This window comes from Leptidea sinapis, chromosome 30 (assembly GCF_905404315.1).
Source record: "Leptidea sinapis chromosome 30, ilLepSina1.1, whole genome shotgun sequence".
In the NCBI taxonomy this organism is placed as follows: Eukaryota; Metazoa; Arthropoda; class Insecta; order Lepidoptera; family Pieridae; genus Leptidea; species Leptidea sinapis.
Genome location: NC_066294.1, coordinates 898,948 through 912,116, shown reverse-complemented (window position 1 = coordinate 912,116; position 13,169 = coordinate 898,948). Strand labels below are relative to the sequence as shown.

The 13,169-nt window shown below is 33.8% G+C and overlaps 1 protein-coding gene and 1 long non-coding RNA gene across 2 annotated transcripts in view; both read left to right on the top strand.

Moving 5' to 3' along the window:
* The window catches only part of LOC126973838 (uncharacterized), a 453,438-nt gene that overhangs the window by 245,021 nt on the left and 195,248 nt on the right, over positions 1-13,169 (top strand). The gene's annotated exons all lie outside the window — the stretch shown is intronic.
* The window catches only part of LOC126973817 (uncharacterized), a 143,088-nt gene continuing 141,299 nt past the window's right edge, over positions 11,381-13,169 (top strand). The window contains exon 1 of the mRNA XM_050821158.1: positions 11,381-11,429. Coding sequence (XP_050677115.1) covers positions 11,408-11,429 — 22 coding nt within the window. The 5' untranslated portion in view covers positions 11,381-11,407. The remainder of the gene's footprint in view (positions 11,430-13,169) is intronic.

Here is a 13,169-nt window from a genome sequence, read left to right as displayed (position 1 = left end):
AATTAATCGCAAATACAGCGGCTGTTAGCACTTAATTTCATTAATAAACTGATATTGGACCTTCCAATTGCGGCTTGTTTATCTAACAATGAGTTTAAATCATAGTCGATGTCAAATGCGACGTAATTACCGGAAACACAAAGGCTCCACGTGAATATACGAACGGTTTAAATTAGCCGAACCCCACGCGATTTGCATCCAATCTGCGTATATCTGTCGTATAACCAACGAGACAAGTGGTCACCTACCTATTAGTCCCTTGGCGAACTTTGAATTTAGAATAGTTGCAAAAATTCACCATTCTAAAGTCCTAGGAATTAAAATTCACGACCATTAATGAGAAGATAAATCCTTAGCATAGCTTACTTTAATCCCTACTAATATTGTGAATGTACGTTTATTTGTTACGCTTCTACACCTAAACCACTGAACTATTTTTTATGAAATTTAGTACTCACATAGACTAGAGCTTGGAAAAGGACATCGGCTACTATTTTTTAAAGGAAATTGTGAAATAAGGGATGAAGGTTTTCATGGAAATTTGTCATTTTCGGAGATAAAACCATGAAACTATCTATATAGGCTATACTCGATAAGAAGTAATTTAAAATAATTGGTTTGAAACTTTGAGTGCCGCCAGCAGCGGAAGAGCAGTTTGTAAAAGAGCAAAGTAACTCTGCCAAGCCGACGAAGTCGCGGCTGAAAGCTAGTATACTTATTAATAATTGTCGTCTCCTGTCTGATGAGGATCGCAAAACGAGTAGGATTGTGAGATTTACATATAGTATGATATATATTATTGCTTGGTTTTTCTGAACTCTATTTTAAGAGGAGCAACATTCTGACTAAAATCTATTATAGAAACATCTGTTTTAAACGATTATATTAAGATACTATAAATGTATTTTACAATTTAAGTAGAACAGTGTCTCTATATACATATTATAGATACACTTCCCTATGTGACTATGTTCTTGATGATATGATGTACATTTTAAAATTAGGTTTATTTATTAAGTGTTACTAAACGTCCTGCTAACCCAATAGTTATGAGGGGATAAAAATTGTCTGTATATTATGGGCTTCATACTTTAATATTATTTACTGAGATTTGGTGACAAAACAAACAAAATTTTAATATTCTATAAAAATAAAAAAGTAATACAAAAAATAAAATGTAGCTTACTTCAACATAACATGACTTGAAAGGATCTCCATAGTATAAGCACTAGGAAAATTAATTATCTTGGAAGTTAAAATATATATAAAATAAAATTATTTTTAAATCACTCCAGATTGGAGCCCCTCAATCGTTGCTGATTACATATCACTTATGGCCCATTACCCGCAGACAATAGCTCACAGATACGATAATCATAACAATAGTCACGTGTCGTTGCCATAAATAAAATTAGGGTTCCGCTAAAAAGCACTCGAGTCCTTTCAATTTGTACGTGGCGTGGTGCGGCGGGCGGCGGTCGAACGGAGAACCTACGCGAGGCCATTATGACTCCAACGCGGCGTAAATTAAAACTGCTTAGGGTTGAACAAAGATTATGAAAACAGATATTCCATTCCATAGTCAACTTTAAATTTTTCAAAATATATACGCAACCACTGGAAAATGTCTTATAATTTTAATATTTTTTCTCTATTAAGAGGTAATACAGGTTGATGGCACACCTACTAATGGACAAATGTCATACCAGACGTTTATTTAAATAAATAGTCTTTTAATGTGTTGACATATTATATTGTTGACAGCTGGAGACCTCATGCGTATGAACACATTACTGGTTAAGTAATGTTTGGATAAATAAATATTTATGTTGCGGCTTCAGGACAATCCCTGATACTTGTACTGAAAAACTTAGACATTCCATTTCAAACTTTCCCTCCTCCTTATGAACAACCGTGATGTGCACCATCTGGCGATCAGTCACAAAAACTCTCTTAATGGCCGCGTGCGTAACTACATTATCGCTCGTGACAAATATTGAAAACTAAGGTCTAAGGTCAATTAATCGCCCGGAAAACTGTGTACTTACAATTTTTAGTGCTGAGACCAAAACATTAAGTAATAGTGACATCTCAATTGGCAAATGAAGTGTGCAGGTTTGGCGAGTTTTGTTGCGAATATATTTATTCCTATTTGAAGCTAACTAGGTTTTGATATTCTTTGTGTCGGTGACCTAGGTAAAATAAAATATATGTAACATATGCATCAGTCCTAAAAGTGTTCACGTACCAACAATATATTTATGTTATATCATATATAATAATATTATTATAATTGCAACTCCTTATTGAATATATTTTAACATCTAGAATCTAGTTGATCGATATTGTCCGTGTATTATAAATTCTGAGTGGGGCGATAAAGCACCGTCCACAAGTGTTAAGATTGTACATACATATGAATATTGTGAGTACTCAATAAATCGAGTAAGAGCAAGAATGAGCATGAGGATCCCTTGCTCATACTTCTACTGATATAAAAAAAAACATTTCAATTGATTCTCAACAATTAGCCACATAAGGTTTCTGGTAAATTAGTCTATGTGAGTACAAAACATGAAGAGTACAAATAGTGATGCAGGGTTTGACCCGGCGAGGGTGATCACATCATAGTATCATGAGTTATCGGCGCGGACGACAGAGGGCGCTGCTTGCCACAGCACTAATGTTGTGATTTACTCGCGGTGCTAATCTGTATATTCATAGCGGGTTGTTCTTTGAGATTTCTGTACACAAAGGGTTAAATTAAAAAAGAGGGATATTTTATGATTGTTTGCTGATTACTGTTGGTCCAGTATTCGTTGCTAATATTTGTTAATCAGTATTTTGCTCTACCTTTTCTAGTATTATGTTCAAAGTAGACAGCTACATAAACTTTATCAATTATCTTAATTGAAAAAGAGGAAAATTTTGTCTCGACTGCTCTTGTTTTTTTCGTACTATAATGAAGCTTGGGTTGTGATCATGATATTCAGATTAACACAAACATAAACTTGGAAAATTGTTATTCTGTTAAGTCGAGTTAGTAATTCTTTTGTTGGGCGATCCTTTTACAACATGATCCAAGAATATGTTCACAACTAATATGTTACGAAATTAATAAAGGTATGCCAAAAAGCGTTTGTGTAGGTTACTTTAATATTTGACCTTTTAATTAACAAGCTAGTTCTAAAATATATTGGTAAAAGGCCTGGCCTCAGCCTGGGGCATATATTTACAAGTGGATACTAGGTAGCATCTTAAGTAATAATATTCTTAAAAACTCTCATCTCTAATGCCAGCAAGGTATTAAACCTTAATTAAACCAACCTCTGATAGTTTGAATGTCTATGGGTGGTTGGTGTTTTAATTTACGATTATTTGACACTCTCTAATGTGGACAAACCTCTTGTAATTCCTCTGGTGTAACACGAGAGTATGGGCAGTGATCTCATACCATACTCGTAGGTGACCTGTATGTCTGCTATTTTGCCCTCCTCTTTAATATAAAATAGGTTAGCCTCATGCCCGTTTATCCACTTTAATATAAGTCGTTGTTTCAGAAATTTAAATTAGAGAATTTAATTTGCGTTCGTTCGTCCCGTGACAAAGGCCTCCTCTAACTCATTTTATATTGTTCTATCCTGTCTTGCACTAATCTAATTTATAACTACTACTACTAACGTAATAACTTCTAAGTTCTTTCTTTCTTCTTTTTTGGATACCATATAATCATAATTTTAAATTGTTGAATACCGGAGTTGTTACAGACAAATAACACAGTCCAGCTAAGCCTGAGGACAACGGACGAAGTGCAAGTTGGTATGGTTTTACTACGGTACCCCATATTATGTCGTAATTCTATTATTCAAGTGATATTGTCACTCTAATGATGAGTTTTATGCATACCTTTACTTTAAACTAATTCGTTGAGAATCTTATTCACAGCAGGTCTGCAGTTTCTGTCATTTTAGAAAACTGGTGTTTGTAAATACATATGTGATATATACCGTATATTTATTAGTATATAGTGTATACTATTACAGTTAATAGATTTAGAATAATAAAGGCCCAGATTGGCAGTACGAGTGTACGAGCTCCCCTAGTCCGTACTGCGTACACATGAGATACTGATGTACGCTCGTCTTGGACGTCTGTCACACCGGATTATCAATTATCTTATTTACGCATCTTTTGAAACAATTGAATTCACTTAAAATATGATAAACTGATCCTATTGTAATAATGATCTCTTAGTCTAACGCAGAGACCGAGACTCCAGCATCAACCCAAATGCATCCTCAAATATAATTATCACCAATCGGATGTACCCTGTTTGTCCATGGTATGATCAAAACCTTGTGCGGTGCTTCTAAGTCATTACTATAAAGGAATAAAGTACCGACTGTGGGAGTCAGTTGTTGAAAGAGAATAAAAGAGACTGAGAATAAAAGAGAGTGGGACTATTAATGACCAGGACCTGGTGTATGCAGACTTGTTTGTTAAGTTACAGTTTAACGAATTATTATATTTTTTTGTGCTTTTTAAGTGAATAATAGTTGATTTCAATAAAAATTTCATCAGATCATACTATAGACTTATATATTTTATACATTGGTTACCAAAACGGCGTTTATATCTGCCATGTAGCTACTGCTTCACGTCACATTCCTATGTGTAAGCATTACTGTTTTTCGGTCTGAAGGCTATAGCTAGTGAAATTACTGGACAAATGAGGCTTGACATCTTTTGTTTCAATGTGACGAGCGCAGTTGTAGCGCCGCTCATAATTTTTGAGTTTTTCAATAATCTTGAACGGCGCTGCATTGTAATCAATGCAGCGCCGTTCATTGGGCCACAGCGTATCAATTACCATCAACTAAACTTCCTGATCGTTTTGTCTTATATTTAAAATAAAAAAATATATAAATTTTGTTATTTTGTGAATTAATATTTTATATTTAAATTTAACAGAAAACTTGTCAATTCCTCTTATGAAGAAATAAATATTATAAACTTGATCCTGTATGCTTTCGTCGTGTGCCGCTTGACACGATACTACTTAATAAAATAATTAATAATCAAAAAGATACTTCATTATTACCAAAAATAAATTTCAATTGTAAAATCTCTAAACGTACAGTTTGTACCAACAACATATTTAAAGATAATCGTAGCCGTACTAAACTAGCATATCACTCCTGCATCAATCGTATTTGTCGCCACTTTAATACACTTTCTCAAGATAATCAGCAACTCAATTTATTTAATTCCAAGTCAACCTGCTTTTGTCATAATGTCATTGACTCCCTGCGTAAGGGAGCTAATTTGTAGAAATTACTTTTATTTCTGTTACACTACTTTAAATAATCTGTATGTCTCTTATCTTTTGTACATGCCAGTTATTGATCTTTTTGCTATGTGTCTTTTAGTTTTAAGTCTCCTTGTTGATATTTTTACATTTGTGCATGAATATTGTTGGTTTATCAAATTAAGTAAAATAAAATAAAAATTGATTGTTCTACCAGTTTTGTCATCAAAGTTAATATTCGGTGTGAGAGCAGTACCAGACAGCCAGGAGCAGGGACGGTTTAAGTGCATAGCAATGTCATTAGTCGCAGCAAAACTTCTAAAGACGCGGGAATTAGGCAGCGCATCGTTTGAAGAAATTTTTCTAAACTTTTCCATGAAACTTCCGCACTCGCTTACTAGGAAGATTGCCGCGTTATTTTTAAAATGAAAGCTTTCCACCGGGTGCAGGATCCTTGGAGGTTTTAATGTTATTTCAAGTTTCGTTCGTATTGTTGTGCTGATGAAGTTTTTCTTCGGCTTAACTTCATTAAGTAGATACTAACGACACATTATTTGTTGAACTTTAAAACCGGATCAACATCTGGAGCAGATAATATAATTTTGAAAACACTTCATCTGTCAAGAGTAAACGTCTTGTCATTAAGTGTGACTGAAAAAGAATGAAGTTAAATGCCTTGACCCTTTGGAAATCGTTATTGGTGAGTGTATTGAAATCTAAAATAGTGCGTTACTACCACTGACACTCGGTATGAAGTATTTGTAATTTTCTTTGTTTAATATTCGCTGTGTTAAAGACAGAAAAGGTAATATAATAATAATAGTAACGAAGCAGACAGTAGAAACGGTGGCGCAAATATTTCAGTAGCGTGTGATGCTTGTCATAAATGAGTTACTTTATGACGTTGGATGCGGAGCTTGGCTTGGTACCTCACAAAATAGGGACTTCAATATCGAATTGTTATTTGGCAAGCCCCTTTTTGAACTGATAATTAAAATCCAATTATTTACCCTGAACAAGATTCATAAAATGAGAAATACGCTTAAATTATTTAATTTTAAGTGTAGATCAATAATATTTACGTGCTTACATGCATATTTAACTAGTCTTGCCATAAATACTGAAACAGAAGAAAAATTCTATTGCAAATAACATTTATTACTTTTACATTGTGTTAGTTTAATACATAAATATAAAACTTCCTTTGACCGTTGAGTCCAGTTACCAAAAGAAGCGACTCCAAATTATCATGGCGTTTAGAGCAAGCCCTACTCTCTAAAACTGACTCTAAATTATGATTTATGTCAGCTATATCCGCTGGATTATGATCCAATGGCTTAAAATCTAGGTGACGGCCCGTCTTCAGCTCTGACGAAGTCCAAAACGTTCGTTTCCAACCAAGACTGCATAGACCGAGCTTTATGACCCGGCGCCGATTCTTTCTGGAATGACCATTCTTGGTTATTGAACATGGTGTTGTTAAGGAGCTTCACTACCTTCTTTAATGGTATCTTGATTCACTTGTGCCCATGTTTTGATACATTTTTCTCAAAAGTATGGCTCAGTCACTCCTTCATAGCTAATACCCCACCAAACTAATAACCACACTCACAAATAAATATTTTTTGGTAAATTACAATATTTTCACAGATCTTAATTGCATTGAAAAGATTATTATATACTTTAATAATAATCAAGCAAAAATCCATAAATAAAAATATAAACATACTATCGTAACGTGTCAGGACTGTAGAGTTGTTAAAAACACCAGTTTAATTCCGCAACTTAATTTACATTGTGTAGCAGTCAATAATATACTCCTTACTAGGGACCCATAACTTGGTACAGAACATTACATCGCCACTAATAGCACTAGTACTTGTGTCACCAGTTATAGATATCGTCCTTAATATGTTCACTTTTTTTGCATAGTAGGTACTAAATAAATTTCAATATTAACTAAAGACAATCAAAAAAGCTTCTATAAAAAAGAAAGGATTATTCTCGAATGTTCTCAAACAATCTAGGCAGTAACTTGAAACAATAACAAGTTGTAAACAATTCTTCAACAAAACAGATAGATAGGTCAAGGTTGAGATTCACTTACGCCAATGAATCTAACCAATTCTATAACTCTCGCAAACGTCCGATATTTGACATGACGTTCGTAACAATCTTAAAGGAACAAACAGTAAACATTTAATTGCATAAGGTTCATTTTACCTATTTCCGCAACCTTCTAAGGAGAGGGCTCAGTAGAAAATACAAGTTTCATCCTGCACTGGTCGACGACTTCGCGAGATAGATCTGCATGGCTGGTGTATACGGCATCTCTAGCATCTGCATAACAATGCATGACAGAGGCAAGATCCAACGTGTTATTGATAATATGCAGAAGAGGGCACTGTAGGAGAGAGCACATAGCTTATTTCGGTGACTCCAACCTTCACGGGCTTCAGGTTCGAGCCATACCAATCAGTCTACGACGACCAGTATGCTGCGCCCAGTGCGGAAGCTAGTGGTTCACTTGCGTAAACTCTCGGGAAACCCAAATGATAAGGAGAAGCGCGCTTAAATTATCTGGTTGTATGCACGGTTGTATTTACTTGCACTTTGCAGTTCGGATCTTTTGTGTCCAACGCCGCAATCCTGTATTTGTAGCTCATGCATTAAATTGTTTTATATCGATCCATATCAATATAAATTATTGAAATAAATGAAATGATAAGCACTGTTATGTCATCGCTTCGGTAGAATAAGCTGATTTTTTTCTTTACACTGTAGAAGCCTGGTTGGAACGTTTTTTTTTAAATTACTACAACTGACAGGTAATTTATGTTATAAGAGAGTAGCACTAAAAAGCAAAACTGAAAAATGATTCGAGAGAAGCAATGAATACCATCAAATAGGGGGACAAAATCGAATCCAAATTTCAGATTGCCACTCAAACACAAACAAAACTCTTGCTCGTGATTAAATACTATCGCAATATGAGTTATTATAAATTATATAATTTATCATAACATGAAATTGTGACTTTATTATGATTGATGAAACGTTACATTACGACGACTTCACTAACAGCGACACCTGTAAACTTTTGCGAGAAAGCACAGTCGGGCTTATCACACAGCAACTGCGGAAAATGATTGCGAAAAACGCATTACGCAAAATTATATTGCGTGAAATTGTGTGCCATATTATTACTGCGACAATTTGTTTCGAGTCACATGAGGTTTATATTATAATTTTCTTTTTTATATTCTGGTGAAAAATAATAATCAAATTATTAAAAAATACTTTGTAAATTAGAAGTGTAGTGACGCTCGGTATTATGACACTAAGTTAATGACAAAATACTTTTCCAACTGGTACTCTCTAGAAAGGAAATGAGTAAATTAACCTACTTAAGATCTGGTAACGTCCTATATCTTTGTAGGTATTTTTTGTTCTAAATGCACACACTTCAGTATTGACACAACTCGCTGTGAACTAACTAACAAGTATTGTATTGTAATTATTAAATATGTAATCGGGAATCGCCCCGGCAGGGAGGGTCGCATGGCCTATATCCCACAGAGTTTGCTTTTTACAACCGGAACCGGAAAAGGAAACCGTCCAGGCGCACCGGATATGTTCGCGTGTTACTTGTAAAGCTGTTGTACACACTCAAACCATTATCGATATTATTTTTGTTAAGAAGTGAAGAGTCGAGTAAGTTGTTCACCTGTTAGTAAGTGATGCAATATCTACTACAATGTCGTGCCACATTTTCAAAGCCCCAATATTATTCTGTGGGAATGCAAGATGAAGCCTGATGAAAACAGGCTTCATCTTGCCGTAGCCGTTTGTGTTAATGTGCGTGCATTGCTCCAAATAGGGGTTAACTTTATATTCAATTTTTTTCGACGTTTTCACGACTGTCATAGTCTAACTGTGTATACGTCTGTAAAAATGATCTAAGAAAAGGGTGGGCAATCATATTTGTCAATAACCACCAGCTGTACTGAGGATTGAGCGGTCCATTACTACATCAGAATTGATTAGTTAAATTTCTTCTACTACCCGGAAAACAATATAACAAAATATATTTTTTAAGTTTTTTCAGAGAATTTATAAAATTACAATGTTTCCTTAGAATTGTGATGTTCATAACTCGAAATTTAGCAATCTAACATTTACCATTAGATATAGCATCATACAATCTGTGGCACTTTATGATGAATGTTATGTTAAGTTGAGCCATCTGGGGTATTTATTATTTGTTAGTATAGGGGCTTAACTTACGTTACGAACTTAAGTTACACTGTCACAAACGAACAACGAAGTCATCGTAAAAAGGTTTTCGTTTCCAGGTGACTTTTAGTCTACGACACCCTCATAAAAATGTAACAGTTCTTGCTTTCATGTTATAATTTTCTCCCTTGTTTAATATGTGTCCTAACCTTAAACTATGGCGTATGTGTGCGGGGTCCATCCAACGTTGTATAGTGATTAGTGTGGGGTCTAACGATGGTGTTAATGAGCCGTGAGTTGCGCATTATCATTATATTGTCTTTGATCCTTTTGTTTTCTGGCAACTGCTTTTAAATTTTAATGTTAATCATCTATATTGATATATAACCTTAGTACATACATTAATATACATCTACATTGCAAAGCACTGTTTCAGAAATCGATTTATTGTTCGAGCAATATAATTATTATGTTTTTAATTACTTTGAAAATTAATATAATGGATATACATATATTATTAAGTTTATTAAAATGACAAACTTGATTAAAAACATTTGTTTAGTTTAATAATGAATAACATAGTTTGTAATGTGGCTCTCATATTTTTTTTTTCTTTTAGTACCACTGGGTAGATTTACAAAATTAGGTCGCTTAAGAAATAAGCACTTATTTGGTATCCTAGTAATGAGGTACTATTTCCATACAAAATTGTTGCAATAAATCAATACCTATTCAGAAGATGAATGAAGTACCACGAAATGCGAGTTAAGTACCGCAATCCATTATTATTCACACGTGAACGCGTTGCGGTGAACGACATCGCTTCGCACTCTACCCCCGTGTGGGAGAGCTCTCTCACAAGTATTCAGCTAAATTCATGATTCATATGTATTATAAGTAGTTATAGTAGTGTTAATTCGTGACTTAAGACGATATTCTAGTTCGATACTGAAGCAAACAAGTTGCGTAAACATGCGAGGGGATCCTAAAAAACCTCGTAGTTTTTTACGATCTCCTTTTAAAGAAATTTATATTTATATATGAATTTATTCTTTACATTGCATAAACAAAGTCGAGTTCCGCGTCTGTCTGTAAATCCGATAACTCCTCCTAAGCTGCACTATGGATTTTGATGCAGCATTCACTATAACTTAGATAAATTTTATAATAAAACCTTTTAAAATTTATTTATTATTATTAATCCTAAGCCATAATATAATGATAGTATTCTTGGGCATGATATGTTAAATGTAAATATAAATTTAAATTCAAAATACCTAACCGTTAACAGTACATTATTCTACGAAGAGGTTGTCAGGATAACGAAGTTAATATTTAAATAAAAAGGCATAAAATGTATTTAATATCTCAAAATTGATTCCTTTAGAATTGTTATTGATGTCATTTCTAATATACTAGATACTACTACCGCTTTGGAAACAAATGGCGCTCTGAGAGAGAATAAGCGGTGTTAAGAAACTCTCCCAGCATTTTTTATTTTGCGCTCTTTTTAATGCAATATAGAATATTGTACTGTCATTGCTATTGCTATTAAATAATCATAATCTAGTCTCATGCTGTCCGATCACTTACATATTCAATTGTGGAGTAGTAGGATTTACGAGAGAGACATATTTTAATGAATCATTTAAATTCATTTACAGAGAATGCCTGAACAGTGGCTGGAACTTTATTATAAAAGTTACATTTACCCCTAAAGCTATTATGTATCTTATGATATATATATATTATATAATAATACTAGAAAACTTTTCTTAATCAAATACATAGAAATTGAATGGTACGTTTTCTGTTGACAGGTACGTTGGCGGTTTATCAGTTAGTAATCAACATCGCCAGTTAATGAAGCCAAGTTTATCTCGAGGTGAGAGCTGATCGCTTGCCGAGATTAGCGGGACTAGTTCACTAACACGTTTGATAAACTCAGCTGGCAATCAGTGTGTTTGTGGAATATGGGGTGACTTACTTGTGATTTGAGAAGTTTCTAACTAACAATATTGATCTTCCGGTACCCGGTACGCTGCTTGTGCAATATAATGCTGTTATTACTGTAAAATGAACTTCTCATTTTTTTATGGAAATAAGAGACGAGCAGGACGTTCAGCTGATGGTAATTGATACGCCCTCCATTACAATGCATTGCCGCTCAGGATTATTGAAAAACCCAAAAAATCTGAGTGGCGCTACAACTGCATTCACCTTGAGACATACGTTATCATATGCCCTGTAATTTCACTAGCTACGGCGTCTTAAGGGACTTTGTTATTTCTCGGGTGCTGCATGGTATTAGTGGCGGTGATCACTTTCTAGTAGGTGTCCCGTAACCTCCTTCTTCTTAAAATTTGATTTTCTCAGAATATATTTAATATATAAGTTAAATAACTTTCTCTCAAAATGACAATTACTGTGACTCGAAGAGGTACTGATGTGCCGATAGTTAAAGCCAAATAGGTATGGAAAAGTAAACTATTACCTTTGAGGAACTACAGATTTAGAAAAGCCTTCGGTCGGAAATAATAAATTAATAAGAAATAATAAATTATTATTATATATTTATATTTTATATTTATTATTATTTGTGTTTTATTGTTTTATATTTACCTCATTTATTATTTATTAAATCCTATTACAAAATTTAAAACTATTACTAATTTATTTACAATATTTTATATATCATCCCACTGCTGGGTAAAGGCCTCCCCTTCTTCTTCCATTCGTTTTTATTGTGTGTTGTGCGTGACCACTTCACTCCTTCGTAATTTACTAGGTCGTCTCTCCATCTAGTACCAGGTCTATCTCTTCTTCTTTTGGCGTCTAATGGGTACCAGTTTATTGCTATACTGCTCCATCTTTCGTTACTGGCCATTTATATATGGCCTGCCCAATTTCATTTTGCAGTTTTTGCGATTCGTATTATGTCTTTAAGTTTACTTTTTTCCGTATTTCATTCTTTGTTTTTATATTTACATTAACCATAAATATTATAATAAATTTTATTTCGACCGAAACAGATCTGAATTGTAATAAATAAACTCATAACAAATACAGAGTATGACATGCAGAACCTTTGTACGAAATGAAATGAAATGAAAAGTAAAACTATACAACAAGTAAAAGGCTTAATATCAAAATACGTACCATAGCACAACCTCACAATGCCTTAAAAACATTTTGCTAGTATCGACATTTCACTTGATATGTAGAGCCTAAAGATAACATCTATCTCTATAAAAGAGAATGTATGTTTGTATGTTCCCTAATAACTCCTAAACTATTCAACCGATTTCAATGAAATCTTTTGTAACAGATTCGTTGAAGCTCAAGGAAGGTTTACATATATAATTTATATGGCAAAACAACGTTTCCCAGGTCAGCAAGTAGACAACAATAATGAATGTTATAGCGTCAGAGTGTAGTCAAGCATGTAAGTGGACCCTATCCTATATATAACCTGTATTAATATGAAACCAAGCTTCACAAATAAAAATATTAAAACAGCTTATATTTATTCATTTAAATTATAAATATGCAACGACTTTAATTTCTGTTGGCTCTCTTTATTATACTCACAATGTTAGGGATTTAAATTAAAATTTTGACTGAG